The sequence below is a fragment of the Myodes glareolus genome, chromosome 7 (assembly GCF_982192425.1).
Source record: "Myodes glareolus chromosome 7, mMyoGla1.1, whole genome shotgun sequence".
NCBI lineage: Eukaryota > Metazoa > Chordata > Mammalia > Rodentia > Cricetidae > Myodes > Myodes glareolus.
The window spans coordinates 84751787-84779409 of record NC_142032.1 but is presented as its reverse complement, the minus strand read 5'-3'; the positions used below and the strand labels follow the sequence as shown (position 1 = coordinate 84779409).

Sequence of the window (27623 nt, the reverse complement as noted above, 5' to 3'; positions counted from 1 at the left end):
GCTCAGAGTGAATGAGATCATGAGCACGTGACTCAGGAGCAGAAGGTTTGCCTTCAAACCTAGGCAACTTAACTTTAGATTCTCCGAGTTCCAAAGCAAGTTTCTACTGTGAAGCTGTGTGTAAGGAGTGAGACGACTAGGAATCTGATGGGAGCTGCGAATGATGGGAGTCATTTGCCCAGAAACAAGGAGGTTACTATGACCTGGTACAGAAGAAAGTACAAACCCACTCTGCACGGGTGGTCCTAGAAGTCATGAGCTATTAAGTTAAAATCCCAGGGCAAGTCGTTGGTCAGGTGGTCCTTAGAGGCCCTCAAACAATACAGACTGTTGCCATTTTTCTTAGTCACCCACCAGAAGAGATAATATGGCCCTACTGCAGAAGACATCATGTGTTGTGTGTGGCTGCAGATCACAGAGAACTCAAGTTAAGAACCGAACTGGAAACTTCCTCCTTGCCCGCTAGTTTTTATAGTGCTGGGAGGTGTGAGTCAGCCTCCAGGGAAGAAAAGTCATCTTCAAACAAAACTAATCTTCCAGGAAAAACATGTCTATTGGTAAAATAGTGCATGGCTGTTATAAGGTTAACTGACCACAGTTTGGTTGGATCTGAGGCTCTTTCCACAGGAGGGAATTCTTGCCTGGTAATGTAAACCTGGTCAAAATCCCACAACTCGAGAGGTCGCAGTCCCTAGTGGGAAACCAACCTACTACAGTTGTTCTGCTTATTGGACATAGTGTCGAGCTGTCTTGTAAATGTTTACTTTTACATCCATATATTTACCACCTCCCTGACTCGGGGAACATTGCAAAGAGGGCAGAAGAAAATGTAAAGTAGAGGATGGAGCAGGCTTGTTCTAAAACACCGTCTCCAGACACACTCTGAACTCACAACAGAGGTGGCTATCCTCACCGCCTTGTGGTCAGGGGAGACTTTCACAAGGGCTCTCAACCCTGTAGAGAGCTGTAGGCAGTTATGGGTTGCTGAGGTAGGCAGAGTCATAATTCTCAGTGGTATAGCCATTGTTAAGTGATTTTTGCCCAAGTAAATAACTCCTCAGCCATGCTTGTATAACCAGCCCTAATTAAACTTGAGAAGACGTAAAAGCAGACATAAAAGTAGGAGGGAGTGTATTAGGGAGAAGGTTTTATGGGAAGAGGATAATTGGGAATAATGTCAAAGTGCATCCTGTATGATTCACACACACACACACACACACACTTGAAAGAATAAATATATTATTTAAAGAAACAAAAAGACAGGAATCCAGACTGAGGAGTGGAGCACATAAGGCTTTGAAAGCAATGAGGGAGCAGGGAAGGAGGGTGATTCTACACCTCCCTCCCACCCAGGAAAAGGCTCAGATCAGCGGAGGTGAACAGCTTTGATGTCTCTGGCAAGCACCTAAGATGGGGCAAATGCACCTATAAAGGAGAAAAGGCAACAGGAAGAGTGGCCTGTCACTGTAGACTCCCAATGAACACAGCAAACCTCAGGGGACCTCAAAGTACTGACCAGGAAGTAAATCTTCCCATATTCCTTCACAAGGCATCCTTCTTCTGTCTAAGGAAAACCTAGTATTTATTAAAGTCCCAACATAGAAGAGCAGCTGGGGATTAGATTTCCAGCCTAGATATGGGTTAAAAGCACTGGATGAAACAGTCAGAGAACAGTCTAGCTGACTCTACATTCTGTGGGCTGACGCTGAGCGGTCCCCGGGAAGTAACAGCAAAATGGGCTTAACGTCAATATAAAGGACTTTCCAGAAGCGTACAGAAGAGCTCATGGCTCATGGTTCCAAGGCAATTGGGAATATCTATTATGGAAGTCTAGAAGAAGGAAGATAGACACCCTTCAGGGCTGAATTGTACCCACATGCCGCAGGATGGGTTTGGAGGTCAGAGGACGCTTGCGGGCATCAGTTCTTAACACCTTGTAGTGCAGGGCCTCTCTTGTTTCTGCTGCTGTGAAGCATACTCCAGACTGGCTGGTCCTGCAGGCTTCCAGATTAGTTCCCTTGTCTCTGCCTCATATTGTCTTAGGAATACTGGATTGCACATGCATGCCACCACACTTTAGGCACGAATGGCAAGCACTTCTACATGCTGAGCCATCTCCCCAGCCCCACTTTTGTGTTTCTGATCTTATGAAGGAGTCAAACAGCAGTGAAAGACACGCCAGCTATTTTCTTTGCCATGCTCGGTAAGAATCAGTCCAACGCATCTTCACACAGACTTGGAGATGTCACTGTTGACCTATGAAGAGATGGGGAAGCTGAGGCTTGAATGGTCAGTGCGCATCAAAGGCTAGAAAGCATGCCCAGGGGCTTTTGGTCACTCTGAAATTCTCATGGTCCCTGGAAACAGGATGTCACAAGAACAAACTTCAGACAACTGAAAATTGCCACAAGGCCCTGGAGAGGAAAGGGGGTGATAAGCAGGGGTTCCTTTTATTTCCTGTGGATAAATAAGAAGGTGAGTTTTGAAGACATTAACCTTCATCCCCCAAGGCATATGAAAGACAGAGCTAAAACTATGTGGCCATCTCTCTGAGTTCTCCAGCCCCTCCCTCCCCTATTTGATAGTTCTCACCCCCTACTGAGATCTTATTTGCCTCTGCCTTGCAGACAATGTGACCTCTAAGGACTGCCTAGCCCCAATCCTAATGAGGTGTCATTTTCTTCAGCAGTGTAGACATTGGTGAGTGCCCCTGCTCCAGTATATAATGTCCTATCCATGCTGATACAAGAAACCCTCATTAAACAGAGAAGATCAAAATCAAGCCCCCCCTAACCCCCAAGATACAAAAGGAGTAAACATGTAGGGAATAAGAACGCAGTCAGCGGGTGTCGGGGCACAGAGAGGGCACAACATGGTTTATGTATGTATGCACTGTCAAAAAGGGCATAAGGATGTTAAGGTGTGTCTGTACATACATATACACATGAGACTTTAGAGAAGTAATCCCCTGTTTCACAGGGTTACTTTGAGGATGAAGGACAATTAATTTGACATACTACTGTGTCCATGGATAGGGACCGGCAACTGCTTTGGAGCTTTGGGAAACAAGAATTACGGAACATAAAAATCTGTTCCCTCAAGAGCATGTGTGTAAAAGCTAAAAAGAAAAACAAACAATAAGAAACAATGTATAATGAGATCTATATGGCCAGAGAGAAGAAATATGGCAGAGAAGATGGAATCTGTGATGTTAGATTAGGTGAGCAGAAAGGACACACAAAGATGATGCCCTAAGGGGCTGGAGAGATGGCTCAGTGTTTAAGAGCATGTACCGCTCTTTTTCAGAGGACCTGAGTTCAGTTCCCAGCATCCATATCAGTCTCACAGTCACCTATAACTCCAGCTCCAGGGATCTGCCATTCCCTTCTGGGCTTCATGGAAACCTACACAGACACATCACATACACATAAGCAACAACAACAACAAACAAACAAAAATAAATATTTAAGAAAATACTTTGGTTCATTTCCTCTTACAACTTACAGTCCATCATGCAGGGAAGTCAGGAACTCACAGAAAGAACCTGGAGGCAATAATTGAAGCAGAGGCCATAGAAGAAAGCTGCTATGAATGACTGGCTCAGTCCCATGTCCTGGTCAGGAAACTGTGAAATTGTGTGTGTGTGTGTGTGTGTGTGTGTGTGTGTGTGTGTGTAGTTATATGGTGTTTATTTATATATTCATACATAGTTTATGTTTATATATGTAATATGTTATAACTAATGTATACAACCCTGTGGTTGCACCACATCAGTGTGTTGGGTCCTCCCAAATCAACCATTAATCAAGAATGTTTATATAATTATGCACAACTCAATGCTGTACAGACTTGCCTACAGACCATTCTGATGGATGTGGTTTTTTTTTTCAGTTGAGATCCCCTCTTCCCAGATGAATCTTGCTTTGTCAAGTTGACAAAAATCTAGCCAGCACAGACGACTTTCAGAAAGGATGTGATGCCAGGAGGTCATCTGAATGTTAGGGAGGAGGATTTTAGGCAGAGAGAATAATATTCGCAAAGGTCCTGAGGCCGGAGTGTGTCTGGCATGGAGACAGGATGGCAAAGAGGCCCATTGACTGGACTGGGGAAGTGGGAGGAAGAGCCCTGGGAAGTCTTTGTGGTCGACCTTGTAGATAACGGCAAGCAAGGACCTGATATTTTACTCAGAAGGCTCCACGGTCTGACTGAGTTAAGTCAGGCTCATTCTGGGAACAGATTTCAAGGGTCAAGGGCAGAAGCAAGAAGAAAGGGAAAGAGAGCACAAAAATGCTCCTCTGGACAGTATGCTGACTAGTTTTACGTCAACTTGACACAAACTAGAGTAAACTGAAAGGAAGGACCCTCAGTTGAGAAAATCCCTCCATAAAATCCAGCTGCCGGGCAATTTCTTAATTAGTGATTGATGGAGGAGGGTCCAGCCCACTGTGAGTGGTACTATCTGTGGGCTTGTGGTTCTGGGGTCTGCAAGAAAGCAGATTGAGCAAGACACTAACCAGCACTCCTCCATGACCTCTGCATCAGTGCCTACTTCCTGGTTCCTGCCTTGTTTGAGTTCCTGTGCTGCTTTCTTCAATGATGGACGACAATGTGGAAGTGTAAGTCAAATAAACCCTTTCTTCCCCCAACTTGCGTTTGGTCACGGTGTTTCAGCACAGTGCTGGTAACCCTAAAACAGATAGAAAATGGTGGTTTGGAACACTGAAGAGAGTGAGGCAGATTGCAGTCACAGCTGGAAGGCAGAACTGTTAGATTCCCCAGGTCTAGGCGTAAGGGGTTGGAAGCCTGAGATTTCATGCAGGGAGAGTGGGAGCAACAGGGTGACCATCCTTTTGTAAAGGCCACTGATACAGTGGATGGTTCAGGACTAGAATGCCTGGAACTATCTGCATCTACTCTTAAAAACCTGTTAGATAGCCAAGTAGAGCCATCAAATAGATGAACACTCAGGAGAGAGATCCAGTCTAGAGACACACTTGTAAGTTATTAACAAGAGGCCTGGATCCAAGCTGTCACAATGAATGGGCAGTGTCACAGCCAGAACAGGGAAAGAGACCCTTGGTGGAAACCAAACAAACGAGAAGATTAAAGGCAGCAAGACAGTGTGTAGAGCCTCTGAAATTCCCTTCTCTTCCTGGTAAGAGAAAAGGCTTGCTGTCAAACATGAGAATAGACCTCATTTTGACCCCTTGGGTTAAAGAGTCACCCTGCACAGACTCAAAAACTGCACTGCACACAAACTTTACTGGGAGGAGTAGCATCGCCCAGTTATGCACCATTAATGATTAGCAGAGCCCTCGGAGGATTTGATCTGCAAACCATCTGCTTCAGTGCTATTCTCTCCTCCAGGGCTGCAGGAGCTCTGGAACTTTTTCCCAAGAGGGAAGTAGACCAAGCTACCTCCAGAGGGAGTTCCAGAAGCAGCTTGGCAAGTAAGTGTTCCTGCAAGAGGCAAGAGGTGGGGGGCACATGCACCATGATGACTCTCACCAGTCATGAGAAGTAACAGTTGTGAGGGAGGGTGAAAACTCCCCATGGAAGACAAGAACTTAAGACTCCTAGGAGCCATAAAGGGAATGTCACAGGGTCTTAATAGGAATACAACATTGGATAGAGGAAAGGGGCTTTCAGCAAACCAAAAGTGGAGAGCTAGAGAGCTGGGCAGAAGCACAGACAGAAACTAAGAGGTTTCTGGGGTGAAGGAGTACATGCTTATATGAAGAAGTGAGGCCAGAAAATAAGGAGCAGTCAGCCATCGAAAGGGAGACACCAGCAACCAGGAAAGCACTAGGTATGGCTGGCCAAGCCTGGAAGGGAAACTCTCACCTCATCTTTGAGAATACAGGAGAGAACATGGAAGTGCCACAGACAAGCATTCTCAAGGCCTCTGCCTAGATCAAGGGGGCTGGGAATCCAGCCAAGGGGATAGATTGGCTGGATTCTCTGACTCAAAGGTCATCAGGTTTAAAATTCTGCAATCTCATGCAAGAGCACAGGACAGACTTCAAAGACCAGTGCATAAAGCCTTAGAGCATCTTTCCCTGGAGCTAATAAAGCTGAAAGCAATAATAACAACAGCTATAATTCTGCAAGTTGTTGTTTATGTTAGATTCTGCAGTGTACAGTTTCAGGTACGTCGATCAAAACTAACTCCAAAGTTAATGTATTAGTCAACAGTTGGTGCACTACCAAGCATCCCGAGCATTCCACCGCTTTCAAATATATACATGTTTCCTTCTAAACATAGATCTAGGGTGTGCCTACCAAACTTAGCTGAAGAATAATGAAAGGTTGGAAATGGCCAGGTTGGGCTTAGGTGAGTTCCTTATGGCATCACTCTAAGACCCAGGAAGAAGGTTAGTGCTCCTCTGAGAGCTCTAGTTCTCATGGGAAGTCCCAGAAACGGAACTAGGGAGATGGCACAGTGGGTAAGAGCACTCACAGCAGTAGCATGAGAATCCACGTTCAGAAGCCGAGCAGGCCTGTAAAAACCTGGGTCTGTGTGAGCCCAGTGCTTGGGGATCAGAGGCCAAAGGATCACTGGGGCATTCTGGCCAGCAAGCCTACCTGGGAAATGGCAGGTTCTAGATGCAATTAGATACCCTGTCATGGGGGACATAGAGAAGGTTACTCGGTATCTTCCTCTGACCTCTGCACGCATTCACGGGCATACTCGTGTGCACACCTGTGTATGCACATGTATACAGTGCACAGACACACACACACACATGCACACACACACACACATGGTGGGGGTGTAAATGCAAATCTGACCAACCCATACTCATCCTATTAACCAGAGTGTATCTCACTACCAAGCCGAAGTCTACGTGACTTTTATGAATATAAACTCTCCCTCCACACTGCACTGAGAAGTCGTAACCCAACTACAGGGAGCCACAAAATGGTTCAGCATTCATACTTTAAGATAAAATAGTATGTTACCTGGGATTGGAAATCCACTGCTGCAGGAGCTGGAGGGCGGTGCCATAGGGGAGTAGTACACAGAGAAGTCTGAACCAGGCACTCAGTGTCAGTTCAGTCCACTCACAAATACAACCAAACAACCCTCTTCGCTAGCTGATGGTCTCACAGTCTAGTAGGGAAGCGTTCACCTGCATCTCTTTTCTTCGCAGCTCCGACCATGCATTGGCTATGGAAAATTCCAAGACATTGCACCCTCTGGGGTACTCAGATGTCCATTCGTACATTCCAAACTAATAGCAAGAAACTAATACCCATACAGTGGGGCAACCAGAAAGAAGTACCAGCCAAGTTCAACTTCGCTAGCGATGTGATAGACCACTGGGCCAACATGGAGAAGGTAACGGGAGAGAGAATGGCACAGCTGGATGGACTTCATTCACTTATCAGTTCATTCACTTGGGGTTGGCAGGTTGCTTATTACATCTCAGACAGCAGAAGGAGCTGTGAGCTGCATGTTCATCTTCTTTGAAGCTGTGAAGGGTGACTTGGGAGAAAGAAAGGGAGAAGAGTTCTGGGGTTCTGTCAAAGAAGCATTGCATGCAGTTGACAGTGTGGCTGCAGAGACTCACAGCTGGCCAGGGGGCTGAGAAGCAGGGATTATCGAATGCTCCATTAAGAGGACATTTCTATCATCTCCTCGGAGGTTCAGGAAGAACCTATGGGAGAAGGGACAGAAAGAACATAGAAGGTGGGGGTGTGAAATGTCATCTCTGGGCACGAGATGGCTGTTACGCTTGATCTCACAGCAGCTAATAATTAGCTGTAATAGATTTCATGGAGTAGGGAGAAGCTCAGAGGGCCCCCCTCCTCCCAGAGGATTCATATGCAGTTAAAGGTTAAAGAGGGACAGAGAGACATTTTGTTCAGTAGTGTAGCCATTAGAAATGTGTCCACGATCCTATAAACAAAGCGTTCCCATGCTCCTAGAAGCAACACTAATACAACCTACTGGGACACACAGGCACACACATACACAGAGACACATGCACACATACACAGACACATGCACACACACACACACGTACCCACATACCATACCCACCTCCAGCTGGGAGGAAGAAATCTATCAAGAAACATGGGAAATGGTAGGAGGGCGACAGAAGAGGATGGTAGGAGGAGGAATAGGATTGAAATGCATTGTGCACATATATGAAATATTATAATAAAACTTATGATCGTGTATAACTAATACATGCTATTCCAAATATTTTTTTTAAAAAAAGAAGGCCGAAGTCACATGGGACATGGTGAAGAACCTAGTAACCCCAAACACACTCTCCAGTGTGACTTCTTCCCAGCATGAAATAAAGAGCAGTGGGCTGGGCGTAGATGGGATGGGTGAACTTGCTACGGACTGCCGGTGTAGTGCCCTAATGGGCTCAGTTTAAACACTTGGTCTCCAGCTGGGGGCAATGGTTTGGGAAGTGATGGCTTTAAATGGTGGAACGAGATGAATTCGGTCACTGGGAACATAACTTGAGGGCCTTTGCTTAGCCTGTGGTCTCTGCTTCTCTCTTTGCCTTCTGTCTGTCACAAAGTGAGTAGCCCCATCACCCTGTCATGATGCCCTGCCTCACCACGTGCTCAGAGTAATGGGTCCAAGCAATAATGGTCAAAGCCTCTGAACCCTGGAGCTAAGAGAAATATTAAGGTGTTTATCACAGTGATAGCCAGTCTGATTAGCACAGATTACAGGAGGAAATCAGCAGCAACTCAAGACTGAGCCAGTCTTCTCAGAAAGCTAAGCCACATGTCTCTGACGCCCAAGTGTGCAAGTGAGATGCCCACCCAGCAGGGAATAAAGGGCTTCAGCGTAAGAGATGGAGAGGGAGGGGAGGCAGACACTTCCAAGTTCCTTGTCCAACCCTGAGTTTCATTTGCTACCTGCCCACCACCTGCCTCCACCTGAAATACGCTTCTAGAGGATGGACCAAGATCCCACGGGCTAAGGCAGGAGAAAGGCTGGCAGGGGCATCAAACAGGACTACACAGAGGGAGCTGTGACAGTGCTGTTCTGAGGTCCTGGCCCTGTGACACGACCTTAGCCTGGAGATTGCATCATTCTCTATGCTGAAGATGGGACAAGGTAGAAGGCTGTTGTGTGGCTCTTCCTGGAAACAGACAAACAGTGTAATGGCAGACCAAAGGGCTGATATGATCCAGGTCAAGACTGGTGAAGCAATGAGCCTGTAACAGTTAATTAAGGGGTGTGGGTTAGGAGTTGCAGGATCATGAGGAACTCAAGGATATGTGTGCCTCTGAGAAGCCCTCCTCTTCTCTGTGTATCAGTGATGCTCCTGGAGCAACTGGCAGGCAACAGCAGCCCCAGCAGCTGTTCGCCACTCATGTAACAACCTGGACTGGCCTGTAGAAGATTCACATGCCTGGCACATCTTGCGGACTTGGACTTCATTGTTTTGTTAGTTCCCGGGGGTCTGAGCCTCGCCATCCACAAGAGAGTGTTTCAATCCAGAGGAAGGAACTGTGTAGCAAGGGTGATGTTAACAACACAAAGAGTATCTTTTTCTAAGCCTGTAGGTATGTTTGCATGTACTAAAGCACATATGTGTACATGTTGATCTGTGATAGTGCACATGGAAGCTAGAGGTTAAGCTCAGTTGCCCTTCCTCAGCTCCATCACTCTGGTTTTTGAGGCAAGGTCTTTCACTGACCGGGAGCTCATCAAGTACCTTAGACTGACTGGACAGCAAGCCTCAGGCATCTGCCTGCCTCTGCTTCCCCAGTGCATGAATGGCAAGTGTGTGTCACCAGGACTGGTTTTGGTTAACGTGTGTTCTGAGATGGAACTCGGGCCCTAGAGTTTCCATGGCCAACACTTTCCTGAGTGAGTGGTCCCCTCAGCTAGCTTCTTGATATTTTTTTAAGTTATTTCTCTTAGGACTACTGAGGAAAAGTCTTTCTACTACATCTTTCAATTTGAAATCCATGAAAGAACTAGTTAAAGAAACCAGAAAACTGGAAACTAATAGTAATCAAGGGGGAAATACTGACTCCAATGATAAGAATTCGAGGTTGGAGGGAAGATCTACCTGCAAGGATGCCTCCCAAATAACTTCCTCTACCCAGGACCCTCTTCTTGATTTACACTATGTCACATTATGAATCCATCAAGCCATTGATCCATTGGTTAGATCAGAGCCCACACCATCCGATCATCTCTGGAAATGCACAGGCATACGTCAAGGTTTATATTGGGGTTAAGCCCCACGAAAACTCTCAGGATTCAGGATTGCTATAGCAGCCAAGAATGTAACTAATAAGGTCTGAGAGTAAACGAAATAAATTAGGCCACATAAATCTTTTCATCGTGTCCCATTTACGCTGCCTGTGTTCTCTCTAATGTTCTCTTGACGTTCCCCCTTTTGGTGATCCTCCTCGTTCTTCATTGCACTTCGTATCCCACAAGGTTTCCAGTTTATGTACCCACACAGACAGTTAACAACTTTCTGGTAAACAGCAGTAATATCAAGCATGCATTTCTTAGGACTAACAGGATGGATAAAAGACTGCCACGGTAGGCACCTTAGATGTCAGAAGGGGCCTGGCTGTGAGAACATTAGGAAGGAGCTTGTCTCCCCGCCCCCAGGCTAAGCATCCTGGTGCTGTATCTGCTGGCACCCAGGTGAGAAGAAATTTCTTTCTCTGGGGCTGGTTTAGTGACTCAAGGTTCTTTCCTGTATATCTTAGGGGTAAAGGTACAAACAGTTAATTTTCTAGATTAAGACCTTGTGTCACATAAAAGGTGAAGGTAAGCACAGAATATTAATAGCTTGTTAGGGTAGAGCAAAGGACAGTAGGTTACACTCTCCTGAGTTGGCTGTTAGAGAATTCAGGGCCACCCGGACCTGTTTATCAGTTAGATTAGACACACTGTCTCTCTGTTCAGTGCCTCCTGCCCAGGGCTCCTTTCCTGTCACTAAGTCCTGTCAATAAGGTTAATAGTGGAGGACTGGCTTTATGTGGATTTGACTATGGGAACAAAGGTTTGACTGAGTGAATGCTTCCACACCAGGGCCCTGAGGCATGGAGAAAGGTATACAGTTGCCAGTACAGGAAGAGCCCGGCTTAAAGAATGATTTATACACTGCTGGGATGTTTTGGGATAAATCCCATTACGGAAGAGAGAAATATCATGATTTCACCAGATTCCTACAGAACTGACAGTGACTATCCAAAAGACGCGTGCTCTCGAAGCTTTGCAAATTGAGTTCTCCACCAGATCATAGTCCTGTGAGTCTGTCTATGTCTGTGTGCTCTGACTGTATAATGCCTGTGGCACTTTGCTCACCTCCTAGGCTTCCTCAAGCCAATCCAGCTAGCAATCAAAATTATCTATCACAGTAATATAGATTGGGTTTTAACTGTTATTTTTGAAGCATGCATACTAAAAGTCTCTGTTTTAATATAGTGTTGCTAGACCTAGCCCTCGCTTAAATCAAAGTTTTGAAGGTTTTTCAACACTTTGCAATAGTGTGTGGATGTCCTGGGATCAACAAGCCTACCCCTAGACTTGCAATTTGTTCTGTTTGCTGTGTCCCCACGGTGTCTTCTCACCAGGCCTTCTCATTTGTCAGGCTGGCAAGAGACCTCCTCGCCCAGCCCTGTGGTGGGTGAGTGGCAGCGGGGAAGAGCTGAAGTGGAACTTCCGAGAACTGAGTGAACTCAGCCAACAGGCAGCCAATGTCCTCTCGGGGGCCTGTGGCCTACAGCGTGGGGACCGAGTGGCAGTGGTTCTTTCCCAAGTCCCAGAGTGGTGGCTGGTAACCCTGGGCTGCATACGAACTGGTTAGTAACTGCCCACACAGGCTGGGCACTCTCTCTTGCAAAGGGAATGGAAGGCAGAGAAATGCAGCTTTCTCTCCCCAAAGAACCTTTCCAGCAATAGAACATGCTGTCCTTACTCCCTTACTCCCTATTGGTCCTCACATCCCACCTGTCCTTCCCTGCTGGACCCTGTGGATGTTCAAAGCCCTTCTCTGTGGAAGAAGACAATTCCTTTCAACTGTTTGTCTTCTCCAGGCCTTGTCTTCATGCCTGGAACCATCCAGATGAAATCCACAGACATACTCTACAGATTGCAGTCATCCAATGCCAGGGCCATTGTGGCTGGCGATGAAGTGGCCCAGGAAGTGGACACCGTGGCCCCTGACTGCCCTTTTCTGAAAATTAAGTTGCTGGTGTCTGAAAAAAGGCGAGAAGGATGGCTGAACTTCAAGGGACTGCTGAAGTGAGTATCTCCTGCCTTAGCCAGGTTCTCACCCAAAGTGGAAATCAAGGCTAAGGAGAGTGAGACCATGAAGAAAGAAAAGCAAATGCAAGAATTTAATCATCTCCAAGGTGGATGGGGCTGGGTATGCAGAAACCTTCTGAGAAGGAGATAGAATGCCCCCAGGATTTTCTAACAAAGGATTAGCAAATACTTTCAACTTCATTTGTTGATGGTTGTAAGGGCCATTGTCTACCACACACTTCTGGGCTCTTACACTTGCAGGCCAGAGTCCCATGCCATGGACACATTTTAAAAAAGAGAACCCCGGGAGACTGAGGGTTGAGAACATGGCTCAATGGGTAAGAGGGTAAGAGCACTTGTAGTACAAGTATGAGGACCTGAGTTCAAGTCCCCAGCACTCATGCAAAATGCCAGCATGACTGCACATGCCTGTAACTCTTGCATTAGGAGGTGAGGACAAGCAGATCCCAAGAGTTCACAGGTCAGCCTCGCCTAGTCAAAAAGCTAAGATTCTGGTTCACGGAGATTCAAGGAAATAACACAGGAAGCAGTAAAGGGAGCCACCTGACGCTCTGCTTTGGTCTTTGAAAGTTCACATACAGATGTTTACTTGGCACATACTCACATGACTACCTCCCCACACACACAGGCACATATATATAATATAAACATGCATGCGCACACAAATACATTAGCTAGGCACATACAACTGCACACATTACACAGGTACACACACACACACACACACACACACACACACACACACAAATACATCCTGGCATTAAGGTGAATCACTTGCATATGCTAGAAACAACAACATGCTATTGATCTGCATGGGGCTGAAAGGCATCCAGTACGATTCACCACAGTCATAGAAGAAATGAAAGGCAGCATCGAAGAGATGCCTGGTGCACTGACTTCCAGTCTCTTCTTCCCGCATTCCATATCTCTAAATATAGTTTCCAGGATAGTGCCCTTCCAGAATAGTGGTTCTTCCAGAACAGTGATCCTTCCGGAATAGTGGTCCTTCTGGAATAGTGGTCCTTCCGGAATAGTGGTCCTTCTGGAATAGTGATCCTTCTAGAACAGTGGTCCTTTTAGAATAGTGGTTCTTCTAGAATAGTAGTCCTTCCGAAATAGTGGTCCTTCTGGAATAATGATCTTTCCAGAATTTCATAGCAAGACTGACTGAATAAATGGGATTCTTGCTGCACGTCTAAAATTCTTCCATTAGAAGCATGTGCCTTAGGAAACACTGAGGGAGACCATAAAGTTGTTTTTTTTTCTTTCTCCTGCCATGATCTTTAAAATAATGTCCATGAAAATAAACAATAAAATAAAATAAAGTTTTGAAAGATTCAAATTCAAAATTCTAAGAGACTTGCGGGTTATTACAGAGAATAAAAGTGGGTGTCAAGAAACCTTGTAGGATGCTGGAGAGATTGACTGCTCTTCCAAAGGACCTGGGTTTGATCCCTAGCACCTACATGGCAGTTTACAACCGTAAATCACTCTAGTTTCAGGGAGTACAATGTCCTTGTCTGACCTCCACAGGAAACATATACATGTCATGCATACACACGCACACACACACGCAGGAAAAACACTTGTAGACATAAAATAAAATTTTTTAATCTCTTGGAAAACTAACTGCTCACCGTCTGTGCTTCTACCATCATGCTGGGGCCAAGCACAGCACAAGTAACATTCAGTCCCAGCTAAGTATGTTCTCTCTCTTTCTGTGTAGTAGAGTTAATTTTCCCACTACACTCTCTGAGATAGGTTGTGTTGTGCCCATTTCACAGATGTTGAAAGTGAGACTCACAGAAGTAAAGTAGCTTGTACATACTTACATAGTTAACAAATGCTAACCCTGACTCGCTCCGGGATGCAGGAACTTTACCACTCGAGACCTTCCCTTCAGACACAAATCCTCTGACTTGCCCTTGTCAGCCTGAGGGCTAGTGAGGGATGCTGAGTCACAGAATCCAGGCCAGCTCCGAGATACTGACTTTCTGGTCCTTGTAGGGATGCATCCAGCACTCATCACTGTGTGGAGACTGGAAGCCATGAGCCAACTGCCATCTACTTCACTAGTGGAACCAGTGGCCCTCCCAAGATGGCAGAGCACTCCCATTCCAGCCTGGGCATCAAGGCCAAGATGGACGCTGAGTAAGCTGAGCCTTTTTCCTCTATAGACTCAGAATGATGATACTGAAGTTGGGTCCTACTTGCCCTGGAGGCTTCTAGAAAGACAACTTGAGAAGGGAGGCTAAAAGGTCAAGTCTTCAATGTTGGGAACTCTTCAGAGTGGTGCCTCTGTTTCAGACAACACAAGGTCTCAAGCCCTCTTCCTTGTTTCACACCACACTAGTAGGGCGGAAAATAGCAGCAGGTGCAGGCGTCCTCTTCCCAGACACTCTGCCTTATCTTTGGGGTCCTGGCAATTTGCTTTAATGATACCCAGATTCCAGGAGGACATCTTTTTTTGTCAACCACAAATTACTTTTCAAATTGATTTCTATGAAAAGTGTTATCAGTGGAATGAAGTAAACAGAGTTACCGGCGTTTCTAGAACACAGGCTTCAAGCCAGCACCAATTTCATTACTGGGTAAATATGACCTGTGGAACCAGAGGGTACAGTGCCAAGGTCTTCATGAACTAATAATTGAAGACCTCTGTGCTCTTTTCCCATAGATTTTTACTGCAATGATCGTGTTATTATCAAAATTGGAAATATTTTAATGTTAAAAAACTTATTAAATTATAAGTGTGGAGTAAAGCCTCATAAAAGCCTTGTCACACAAGGAAGGGGGCTTGAATGTGGTCCCCAGAATCCACATTTAAAGAAGAGAGTTGGGTGACCTACCACACTCAAGCCCCCAAGCTTGTGTGACAAGGGTTTTACGGGGCTGTACTCCTCACTCCTAATTTAGACTAATTTAGTTTGCTGGTACTGTTGGCTTGGAGGTAGGACATTTATGCCTTTAAAAAGTTTAAAAAGTAGAGTTTGGTGACCTGAATTTGTAATGCTAAATCCTGGAGGTGGCAATTGGTGAGCTCCTGAGACTCACAGGCTGACAAGTTCAGCTGGATTGAAAAACCCCAAGGCAGGCAGTGAAAAACCTCATTTCAAAAATCAAGGTAGACAGGACCTGAGGACAACACCTGATGTTCACCTCTGGCCTCAACAGACATATATATATACACACACGTGTGTGTGTGCTGTCTTCCCTTGAACACACATTGTCTTCACATGCACACAATTGCACACAAAATAACTTAATACATGAGTGGAACTAAGGTACAATTTTGAAATTACTTTTAAAACTAAGGCACTACTTTTCACCTGCCATCCCAAATCAGTCCCAATATGCTTACTTTCCTAAAGAGATCAATCACCTTCAGTATATGTGTGAGCATGCAAGCACATAGCAATGTACTCCTGCAGGCAGAGACTGCTCACTAGTTTCCCAATTGCTCAGACCCTTTGGCAACTACACGGCGTCTCTTTGACTCTGCCTACTCTCTCTATATATCCCTGTTCAGATTTCCCACCTGACTTTGCTCTGCTAAGCTATTGGCTGAAACAGCTTTACTCATTCACCAATGGTAATAAAACATAGTCACAGCATACAGAGGGGAATCCCATAACACACTCCCAGTTGCAAGAAGTTCTTCCTGTCTACCCTACAACATCTTTGCTTTGACCCCAGTTTGATGCTTCTTATTCTGCCCTGAAGAGAGAATGGAAATAAGTTTTTTCCTGTAAACTGCAGCTGTGCTTGGGCAGTCCATGACGCTTGGAGCAAAGAGAATCAAATGGCAAAAGGGCCTCCTCCGCCAAGCTTCGAACGTGGCGTGACTGTTAGCATGTTGACTTGGAGGCTGAGGAGATGGTTTTGTGGGCAAAGTGCTTGCATAAGTCTGAGGATCCCCCAGCCAAGTGTGGTGGTGCATACATGTCACCCCAGCACTGGAGGAGCAGAGCCAGCAGGGGCTCCCTGAAGCACATTGGTCAGCCAGTCTAGCCAATCAGTAAGCTCCTGGGTCAGTGAGGGACACTGTTTAAAAACTAAGGTGGAAAGGAAGAGATAAAGACATCTGCACACTCCATGCATGCCTATGCCTGCACACACATGTGCACACACACACACACACGTGCACATACACACACACACACACACACACACACGATTGTTTACTTTGATGCCTTTTGTTAGTAAGCTTTTCCTGGGTGATTTCACTTGTCAGTCACTGTCCTAGTATTGGAAATAAAGTAAGAGCAAAACCCAGTTATCTGCTACATTGTGTCTTCTAGGGTCACGTTTTCAAAAGTGCTGCCACCCCTTCACACACACACACGACATGCCCACACCTCACCCTTCCCCCCACAGCCCCTCAAGGACCACACCGATCAGTGTGCACTCAGCTCTGTGTGCCTGTGTTCTGTGTTCTCAGCTCCTGGACAGGCATGGATGTCTCTGACACAGTATGGACCATCTCAGACACGGGCTGGATAGTGAACATTATAGCTTCATTTCTGGAACCCTGGACACTGGGAGCATGCACATTTATCTATTTTTTGCCAAAGTTTGACCCACAGACTGTTCTAAAGGTAAGAGAGAGCCATCCACATTGGTTAGTCAGAGTAAGCTCGGGGTCTACCCACTCCAGGTCATGGCAGTTGATTTCAATTCATAGGAAAACTTCGGCTAAAATCCCAGCCACATGAATGAGCAATGGACAGCAGGAAGCAAGATGCAAATTTGCACCCACCTAACAAAGCTCATGGTCTAGGAACAGAGGTGGACACAGGCATCAATGAGTGGCATGTGCTCAAAAGATGGGACTAGGTGGTTGTTCTCTCAGCTAAGAGGCACTTCTTCTGCTGTCATTTCCCTCACACACATGTGTGCATACGTACATGTATGCATGGGCATCTGTGTACATGCATGTGTCTACGTAAGAGTGTATCCTATTTTCTTCTTCCTTTGCAGTGTAACACAAGATGATGGTTAAAAAGTATGGAATGCCACTATTCTAGTGTACAGTTTGAAAAGAATTCACTTGGGTCAGACACTGCCTCGGTCAGCTTAGGCTACTACCCAGAAATGCCACAGACTGGGAAGCTCTCATAGCCGATGCTTCCCATGCCTCTGAGGGAGGATTCAAAGATGATCAAGGTGCTGGAGGAGTTGCCTGCTTAATGGGGGCCCTCATGCTGACTTATAGGCGATCACCTTCTTGCTATAGCCTCAGAGGAGGGAGAGATGGGAAGGAGGAAAAGAGAGAATCTCATCCTTTTGTTCTAACACTAATGTGCCATTGGCACAGCTTTTCCAGTATTTGGCACCTTTATCTCCAAATCCAGTCACGTGAGGCCTAGAGATCCAGCCCAGGGCTCCATCCAGCATATGGATGTGTGACTCATATTAGACACCTAGGTAACCATCACCAGACGGAAGCCTCAAATGTTTCCATGGCTCCTGGAGGTACCCATACCTCCCCTGGCCACACCCTTACCTCAAAAGTCAATAACTCTTTTGACTTCTACCTGCTTAAAATTCACCTCTTCTCTCTCTCTCTCTCTCTCTCTCTCTCTCTCTCTCTCTCTCTCTCTCTGTTAATTTGAGTGTAGGATGGATTATCTTTTGTGTCTGGTTTATTCCACTCAGCAAATTTCTGTGTGAGGTTAATTCATATTTTTGCATGTGTCTGGCTTGTTCTTTTAAATTGTTCTATAGTATTCCATTCTAAGAACATGTCACCATTTCCTTCCCATCATATTACAGATGGGTGTTTTGTTTATGTCCAGTTTGGAGGATTTACCTGGGAGGAATTCTAAAGAGCAAATAAGATTGCTTTCCTTACAGAGTCTGAGGTAACCATCAAGTAAATCTTCTATGTTGTTGCATAGTAACAAGCAACAAATGTGCTTTCATTTTGATTGCAAAAATATACTACAGAACTAGACAGAGTCATCAATTACATGTACAGGAAGCTATTATGTAATACTCAAATGTTCTTTTTTTCAAACATTTGCTTGGATCACTGTTTAGTTCTGCACAAAACAAATATGGTGAGGGAAACAGCATTGCATCCCTGCGGCAAACGCCGACTCCTCCAGCTGCTTGCGAGCCACTTAACCCTGCAGAGCTCAGGTCCATACACAGGATCACAGAACACGCTGCATGAGGTCGTTGTGGGGACTTCAGGAAGAAGTACAGGGCAAAGGCAGCATGTGGCTCCAGGCCTCCCTTGGACACGGCCTTAGAATGTTTTAGCCACTTTTGGCCACTATGATCTCTCACAATTAGTTTCATGGAAATAGCCTATAACAAACCTAGTTCCAGAAGGTCAAGACACTGAGTCAAGTTCATGTAACTCATTTGCTGCAGCATCAGGTGTAAGTGTTACAGTTCTGCAGCGTGGGGGAACTTCCTCAATGCAAGTGCTTCAGCTCTAAAGGGAAAGGTATCCTGGCAGTCGGGAGCCAAGGGGTAGCACAAAGCCACACCACACAACAAACCTCACACAAGGGATTTATTGGGAGGGAAAATCCCAAGAGGATGGCTGCCTCTGCTCAGGCGAGAAGCAGCACAGAACTGAGCAGAAGACAGAGTTTATATAGTTTCATTGATCATCGATTGAGAGAATGCCTTACAGCTGAATCTCATGGAGGCATTTCCTCAGCTGAGGCTCCTTCCTCTCTGATGACCCCAGTTTGTGTCAAGTTGACACACAAAACCAGCCAATACAACCCTGGTCTCCAACTTGGGGTCAAGTTAGAGTCATGGTACTTTTCTTTGTCCCTGGTCTCTGGGTCAAGTCATGGTCAGGGAGTTCTTTCCCTGGTCCTTTTACCCTATATCTGATCTACTCTCCTGGAGAGCAGAGAGACACTTTATACGTCCTTTAGTGAGGTAGGTGTGAGGTTGCAAAGATGAGTCTTAAACTGAATGGCAAGAGCCAGTCAGGCTTTGACAAAAGAATTCCAAATGAATCATGTACCTCTTTCTGTCTGCGTTCATTCCTCCGTGGTGTCGTGATCATGAATGAGAATCATGAGGCTTGTTAGGTCTGAAACAAACACAACAGACAATCTAGGCTCTCAGTCTGTAGCACTACAACTTGAGGAGTCGTGACTGACACAGCGATGTTTGCCGTGCTGAGTCTGTCGGCTGCTCTAGTGAGCAGTGTCTCAGAAGGTTCTCCCCCTGCAGGTGCTGTCCAGCTATCCCATCAGCTGCATGGTGGGTGCCCCCCTCATCTTCCGGATGTTGCTACAACAGGATCTTTCCAGGTGATGGACGTTTGGGGACTGGTAGGAGCATCTAGACCCATCCCTATGCCCATTTATCTGGACACGCTTAACCTATATAAACCCAGGGTCATCACATAGCAGAACTCAGTTCCAAGCCTGGGGAGACTTCATTTTCAACAACGCTGAGGGAAAATAAAATCTCTTCTTTAGTTACAAGTTCCCACATCTGCATAGTTGCTTCACTGGAGGTGAGAGCCTTCTCTCAGAGACTCTGGAGAACTGGAAAGCCAAGACGGGCCTGGACATCCGAGAATTCTACGGCCAGACAGAAACGGTATCTACTCCCTAGGGGACCATGGGCTGCGTACTCTTGCCAGAAAAAAAAAAAATAGGTTTCTTAATTAGGTTATTGGGAAGTAGTGTATCACTCTTTTGGTTGAGAAATACTTATTGAACATCTACTATGGGAACAAAATGACAATGTTCCTGATTTCATGAGCATTGCAGTCCAGTGGGGGAGGAAGGCAGAAAATCAAGACATTGATGCCAAGGTAGGCAATGAAAGGAGCTATGAAAAGAGGTAAAGAGTCAAGAGCTAGAGACTTAATCTTCTGTGTTGCTATAACATATTAACTGAGGCTAGGAGATTTATAAAAAAAAAGTAGATACTTTGGCTCATAGTTTTGAAGCCTGGGAAATCTAAGATTGAACGTTGGCATCTGCTCATACATTCCGTATCCTATCCCGACACTGCTTCAACTCATGATGAAAATGGTTGGGAAAACAGACATGGGCCAAACAAACTAAACAAGGGGTAGCCTTGCTTTGTAGAAAACCTATTCTTGTGTGACTAACAGAGTCTTACGAGAGCCACCAGTCAGTCTCATCAGAGAGGTGTTGAGTCCTCTTCGGCCCTTAGAGGTGATCCCTCCCAACATTGCCACCAGCACAGCATCATCAACTTCATTCAGACAAGACCATCACGGAAGTTGTCTGTGATGGAGCCCCACATTCGCAGAAAACTGCAGCTCTCAGATGTGTCAGGCACAATACTCTGCTGTCAAACACAAGTGAAGGATGAGTAGCCAGTTGCGTCCCTACCACCCCGGCCAATCTTGCAGTTAATGGGCAGCATGCGTATAGATAGCATGTATCTGCACTGTTTTGTGCTACTCACCAGAACAGCCTTGAGAGTCTGTCTCCTAGCTTTATTGGCTCTTTTTCCGAGTGTCTCCCTCTCTCTTGACCCTTAGGATTTCTCTTCTGTCTTCTTCTCTCCTGTCCTCTCCTCTCCTGTTCTGTCGTGTCCTCTTCTTCCTCTCCTTCCTCCTCCCTTCCTTTTTCCTTCTCCTTCTTCTTTCTCCTCTTCCTTCTTTCCCTCTTCTTCCTCTTCCTCTTCTTTTTCTTCTTCTTGTGAAACTGAGAACCAAGCCCAGGACCTTGCACAGGACCCGCAATTGTCCTACCACCAAGCTCTACCCTCCCCTACTGTGTGATATTTCTATATCTGAGCACCACATATCATGGTTGCTCAGGGTATTTGGCTTTCCCACCTACCCAAGCATTTATCCTTCTTCTCCAGCTTGGAGATGTGGGGTCCATTGCTGCTGATTTTAGTCACTCTACTGTGCTGGAAAATATAAGTACCCATTTCTCTCATCGAGCAGGATTTGTGGAGAGGAGCTGTTCATTTCTCTTCCCTGGGGAGTAACCAGATTGTCTTCTGAGCAAATATTTTGGTGAAGCCACTAGGACTGGGGTTCCAGGAAAGGGAGAAAGCCAGAGGATAGGAGTGGAGGAGACAGGAGTGTGAATGACTAGGGCAGGAGTGAGAACTTCCTTCCCCTCAGCTTTTCCTGAGCCCCGCTGTTCTCTCTGTCTCTCCTCACAGGGAATCACCTGCAGAGTTTCCAGGACAATGAAGGTCAAACCAGGCTCCCTCGGAACAGCCATTCCCCATTATGATGTGCAGGTTTGCTGAGGGCAATAAGGAGGGAGGGAAAACATGAATTTGCGGTCATGTAGTCATCTATTACGTTTTCATTGAGTGAACTAATATTAGGTATGCCAGCCCAGCTGGGTGAGTTCCCCAGATTCCCCACCTTCTGACTTAAAAAAATAAGTCCAGATGTAGATGGAGTCACAGCAGAATTCCACCAGCCTTTCAAACAGAAACTATAGCCAATGCTTTTTATTATTATTTTATTTAATCACTTTAAAAAATACCAATCCAAATTCCCAATCCCTCCCCTCCTCCCACTCCCATCCCACTCCCTCCACACACCCCTTCCAAGCCTAAGAGAGGGCAATGCACCCTGCCCTGTGGAAAGTCCAAAGCCCTCCCTACTACATCTAGGTTGAGCAAAGTTTACTTCCATAGAGAATAGGGTCCCAAAAAGCCAGTACATGCAGAAGACTTTTTAAATTACTCTAAAAATGTAAACAGAAGGAACACCTTCAACCCCTGTGAAGTCATAATAACTTGAACACCAAAGCCAGGTAAACACACTACAACAAAACAAAACTATGAACCAATATGCCTGGTGAACATAGATGTAAAAAATCTCAATAAAATACTTATAAACCAAACACAGGCACATACAAGAAAGATCATCCACGATGATCAAGTTGTCTTTATTTTAGACATGCAGGTGTGCTTCGACATACCCAAAACAATAAGTGTAACGAATCATATCAATTGACTGAAAGACAAAAATTGCATGATTATCTCCATAATGCTTAAAAACGTCTTTAACAAAAAATCCAAGCCAACTTCATGGTTAAAGTTCTGTAGAGAACAGGACTGGAGGGAAGAATCCTCAATGTAATAAGTTATATATGAGAAGCTCACAGCCAAAACCATTATAAATGAGAAAGTTTGAAGAAATCAGATTAGATTCAGAAATGAGACTGGGCTGTTGACTCCCCCATTCTCTTTCTATAGAGTACTGGAGGCATTAGCTGGAGTAATGAGGAAGAGAACAAAGTTAGATAGGAAAAGAAGTCGGATTATCTCTATCTGCATATGATATGAGATAATGCATAAAAGATACCAAAAATTCTACCAGAAAATTTCTAAAAATGTTCTACACTTCCAGCCACTTTCGGATGGAAATGACATTTATTTCGGATGTCAAGATCCGAAATAAACTTGTAAACATGAGTAATTTTCTACACACCAACATCTAACGTCTGAGAAGGAGACCATGAGTACAATCTCATTCACAGTACCCTCAAGGATATACCTAGGAATCAACCCAACCAGGGAGGTGAAAGCCTTTCACAGGAAAAACTTTAACTCTCTGAAGAAAGAAATTGAGGAAGGCACTAGAAGAGGGGAAGACTTCCTATGTTTATGGATTTGGTAGAATTAATATTGTGAAAATGACCATTCTACTAAAAACAAATTTACAGGTTCAGTGAAATCCTGCTTAAAACCCCCATGACACTCTTCACAAAAATAAAAAAAGTCCTAAAACTCATATGGAAGTAAAAAAAAGAAAGAAAAACAGATAGGACAAGCTACCCCAAGCAAAATAAACAGTGCTGGAGGGGTGACCATACCAAATCCAAGGTTACATTGCAGAGCTACAGTAATGAGGAGCACAGCGTCAGCAAAAAATAGATGTGTAGGTGAATGGAACAAAAGGAATTCAAACGTAAGTACATGTAATTGTAGCCATCTTCTCTTCGACAAAGATGTCAAAAATGCACAGGGGAGGAAAGACAGCAAATGGTGCCGGGGAAACCGGGTACCCGCAGGTAGGCGATTGCACTAGACCCCAAAATAAAGTGGATGAAAGAACTTGATGTAAACCCTAAAATTCTGAAACTGCTGGAAGAAAGCATAGGCAGTGGTCAAGAGATAAAGATGCAAGAAAGGACTCTCCAAGCAAGGTTCCACTTATGCAGAAATTAAGGCCAACAACTGACAAATGGGACCTCACAAAACCAAAAGGCTTCTGCACAGCAAAAGAAACAACCAGTCAAGGGCTGGAGAGAGGGCTCAGAGGTTAAGAGCACTGGCTGCTCTTCCAAAGGTCCTGAGTTCAATTCCCAGCAACCACATGGTGGCTCACAACCATCTGTAATGGGGTCTGGTGCCCTCTTCTGGCCTGCAGACATACACACAGACAGAATATTGTATACATAATAAATAAATAAGTATTTTAAAAAAAGGAAACAACCAGCCAAGTGGAGAGGGTGCTTACAGAGTGGGTCATATAGACTTATAGACTCTTGGCCAGCTACACACATGACAGAGAAATAGTACTCAGAATATTCGAAGAACTCCAGGAACAAAAGGCCAAGAAAACAAAATGACCCACTTCAAAAATGGGTTGTGGGTTTGAACAGAGAATTCTCAAAATAAAATACAAAAAAATGGCTAAGAAATGTTTAAAAGTATTCATCATCCTTAGCAATTAAGGAAATGCAAACCTAAATCTACTTTGAGATGTCATCTCACCCTGGTTAGAATGGCTAAGACCAAGAAAAGAACTAACAACAAATGCTGTAGAGCACATGAGGAAAGAGGAGCTCCCGTTTGTTGTTAGTGGATTGCAAAATGCTGTATCCAGTCGTTACATCAATGCGGGTAGTTCACAGAAAGCTAAAGGTAAATCAGCCTTATGTCCCAGCTAGGCCACGTCTTGGCATATGCCTGAAGGGCTGACACCCTACTCCAAAGATGCTGTTCAGTCATGTTCATTACTACTCTGTTCACCACAGCCAGGAAATAAAAACAACCTAAATGTTCTTCTGCTGATAAATGGAAAATGAAAATCTAACACACACACACACACACACACACACACACACACACACACACGTTACATATACACTGTATGTATACATTTTATTTATAAGATACAGTCAGCTGTGAAGAAAAATGAAATCACGAGCCTTGCAGGTGAATAGATGGAAAATATGCTGAATGAGAGAACCCAGACTCAGAACGACAAATGCTGTGTGTTCTTTCTTATTTCAGGATTCCAGCTGCAAATCTTTTTTAAATTTGCTTTTTTTATTTAAAAACAGGATTTTTTTATTTTACATACAAATTCCAGTTTCCTCTCCCTCCCCTCCTCCTTCTCTTCCCACCTTCCTCCCACCCCACATCCCATTCAGTGAGGGTGAGGTCTCCCATCGGGAGTCACCAAAGTCTGTCATATCACCTTGAGGCCGGACCAAAACCCTCCTTCCTGTATCTGGACTGAGCAAGGTATCCCCCTACAGAGAATGGGCTCCAAAAAGCCAGCTCATACACTAGGGATAAATCCTGGTTCCACTGCCAGTGACCCCACAAACTTCCCAAGTCACACAACTGTCACCCACATTTAGAGGACCTAGTTTGGTTCTGTGCAGGCTCCTCAGCTGTCAGTCCAGAGTCAGTGAGCCCCCACTAGCTCAGATCAGCTGTCTCTGTGGGTATCCCCATCCCGATCTTGACCCCTTTGCACATATTGTTGCTCCTTCCTCTTTGTGATTGAATTCTGGGAGCTCAGCCCAGGGCTTAGCTGTAGATCTCTGCATCTGTTTCCATCAGTTTCTGGAAGAAGGGTCTATAATGACAATTAGGGCAGTCATCAATCTGATTACAGGGGAAGGCCAGTTCAAGCACCCTCTCCACTATTTCCTGGAGTCTTACCCAGCTACAAGTCTTTAGGTTTGTGTACATAACATGGAGTAACAATAGGAACTGAGAAAGTAGGAAGCGATCAGGGGGAGAGTAGAGTAGAAGAAACGATAGAAGGGGAGGTAGGAAAACAAGTGATAGGAAGGGAAAATGAGAAAAATGGAGAGACTTTTACTAGCGAGGCTGGGGAGGAGAGTGAAGGGTAATACAGAGAGAGGGGCGAAAAAAGACACAAATAACACTAAGGATGTTTGAAAAAGCCAAAGGGAAGCATGTTATTCTATGTTTATTTAAAGGCATATGTAATGAATGTGTATGTAGGGTGTGTGTGTGTGTATGTGTGTGTGTGTGTGTGTGTGTGTGTGTGTGTGTGTACAACTACAGTTTAAATGAAGATATACAACATGCATGCTAATGGGTCCCTAAAGAGCCAAAGACTAGCAAAACCCAAAACCCTAACGCCAGGCATGGGAATTCTCCCTTGGAGTTGTTGGCTAGGGGTATGGCTCTGAGAGATTCCAAAACAAAAGAGGCCATTGCTATTGCCCTTGGTTGCCTTCTGGGACCTGGAAATAAGAGCCTATTGATGAAGACACCACCTACTTTGGGCACTAGACTTGGAGAAATTGACTGGAACTGACCTAAATTCTCCTTCCTGAGGCCTCGCTCGCCCAGTATTGAAAGGTGCCATGCAACCTGACCATAGTTCTACTCAACTATAAGTCTAATAACAAGTACTGTCCCAGCAAGAGATCCCAATGGTGCAATCATGGCAGTTTTGTCTTAGAGATAACAAAATTTGACATACAGCCTGCTCTACAGGAAGAAATCCATGCCTAGCACTATAAACCTATGGCTGGGGAGGACATAGACCCTAGAGGATGACCAACCACTGCCATTTCCCTCAACTAATAAATCTCTAACTACATTCCACGTACTTATCCTTCTGCCCGCAGATAAGCCTAACTTATTCCCCCTACACACGCACACTCTGCAGTAGACAGAGACCACTACAGAGGTCCACGAATTGTCCAAATGAAGAGAGCAACTGGCATGGGGTAACCAACCCCAATTGCTACATCTTGAGTGAGACCCCACACCTAAGGCTGAGGGGACATCGTGGAAGAGGGTTGGGAGAACGAGGAGCCAGAATACCAGGGTTCATGCTGTGAGATTGCTATCTTCTAGAGATGGCAGCAGAAGCTGCTCCCAGGAAATCTCAACCACACAGTTGCCAAGACAAAACCAGCATAGTGACCTTGCCCAATATGAAGGGGGAGATTTCGCAAGACTTCACACCTGCGTGAAAAAGGAGACGCCGTTAGTGGCTACCGAGAGCGAGAGAACCAGTGTTCCAGGGACAAGCTTCCTAATAGGCCATTCAATCCCAAACAGTCAACCCCTTAGCATAAGCATACCTGAGCAACAGTAAATGGACTCAGCATGGTGTGTTTGTGTGTGTGTGTGTGTGTGTGTGTGTGTGTGTGTGTGTGCGTGTGTGTGGTTATTAAACACTTATGTATGTAACAGTAATTAAAGAAGAAGATATGAATTTGAGAGGAGAGAAAAGGGACAAATAAAGAGTTAGGGAGGGTGATGGAATTGATGTAAATAAATTATTAGTGTATGAAGTTCTCAAAAATCACAAGCTTAAACTTACAAATAATATTGGTATATTAAGATAATATTTTAAAAGGAGGAGGAGAGTCAGTGTCCTGGCTTGGTGTTTAAGAGTTTGATTCCCTGAAACGCACATGGTGGAAGAGAGGACAAACCACAACCTACACACACACACACACACACACACACACACACACACACACACACGCACGCACACACGCACACACGAATGAATGAATGAAACGTTTTTAGTTTTTTTTTTTTTTTTTTTTGCGTGAGTGGGAGAGAGAGGTCAAGGGGAAGGATGGGGAGGAAAAAAAACAAGAGACACTGTGCTCATTTAGAAAATTGCCTGGGGAGTTGCATCACTAAACGTGATTTTGAAAGAAAAATAGAAGTGACCTGGTATAATGTTTTGTAACTCAGGTTTCTAGTTTGATAACCCCGCACATTTCCTTCTGGGTCAGTAGGTACCCACTGCAGCACAGAGTCCAGTGTCCGATGAGACAATGAACGTCACCACTCTCTGTTGTGAATCAGTGGACGGCACTCATTTTTGTTAGCATTACTGTGACAGTACTGTAGCTAAAGCCTTTTCTCTTTTTATTGATTTTGGCTGAATTCTAAGAACTTGAATTTATGTTTATGGGTCTATGATTACATGTAGATTTCTGTTATACTTATATCGTAAGTATAACAACTTATGTCTAATTCATAATCATGTGTGATGATCTGTCATGTAATTGACTGTGGTAACTATACAGAAATGCTTTTTAGTATTCTATTTCATTCACCATAAGCATTTCTGTTTTACGGAGGCCAGCGTCCAAGCATAGTGCCT

At 44.9% G+C, this 27623-nt stretch overlaps 1 protein-coding gene across 1 annotated transcript in view; it reads left to right on the top strand.

Annotated features, from left to right (window-relative positions):
• The first annotated feature begins 5289 nt into the window (after positions 1–5289).
• The window catches only part of LOC125417046 (acyl-coenzyme A synthetase ACSM2, mitochondrial-like), a 32356-nt gene continuing 10022 nt past the window's right edge, over positions 5290–27623 (top strand). Inside the window, exons 1-9 of the mRNA XM_048460270.3 lie at positions 5290–5450; positions 7155–7342; positions 11601–11811; positions 12046–12253; positions 14285–14428; positions 16719–16875; positions 19484–19563; positions 19735–19858; positions 21416–21496. Of these exons, the coding sequence (XP_048316227.3) occupies positions 5300–5450; positions 7155–7342; positions 11601–11811; positions 12046–12253; positions 14285–14428; positions 16719–16875; positions 19484–19563; positions 19735–19858; positions 21416–21496 (1344 nt within the window). The 5' untranslated portion in view covers positions 5290–5299. The remainder of the gene's footprint in view (positions 5451–7154; positions 7343–11600; positions 11812–12045; positions 12254–14284; positions 14429–16718; positions 16876–19483; positions 19564–19734; positions 19859–21415; positions 21497–27623) is intronic.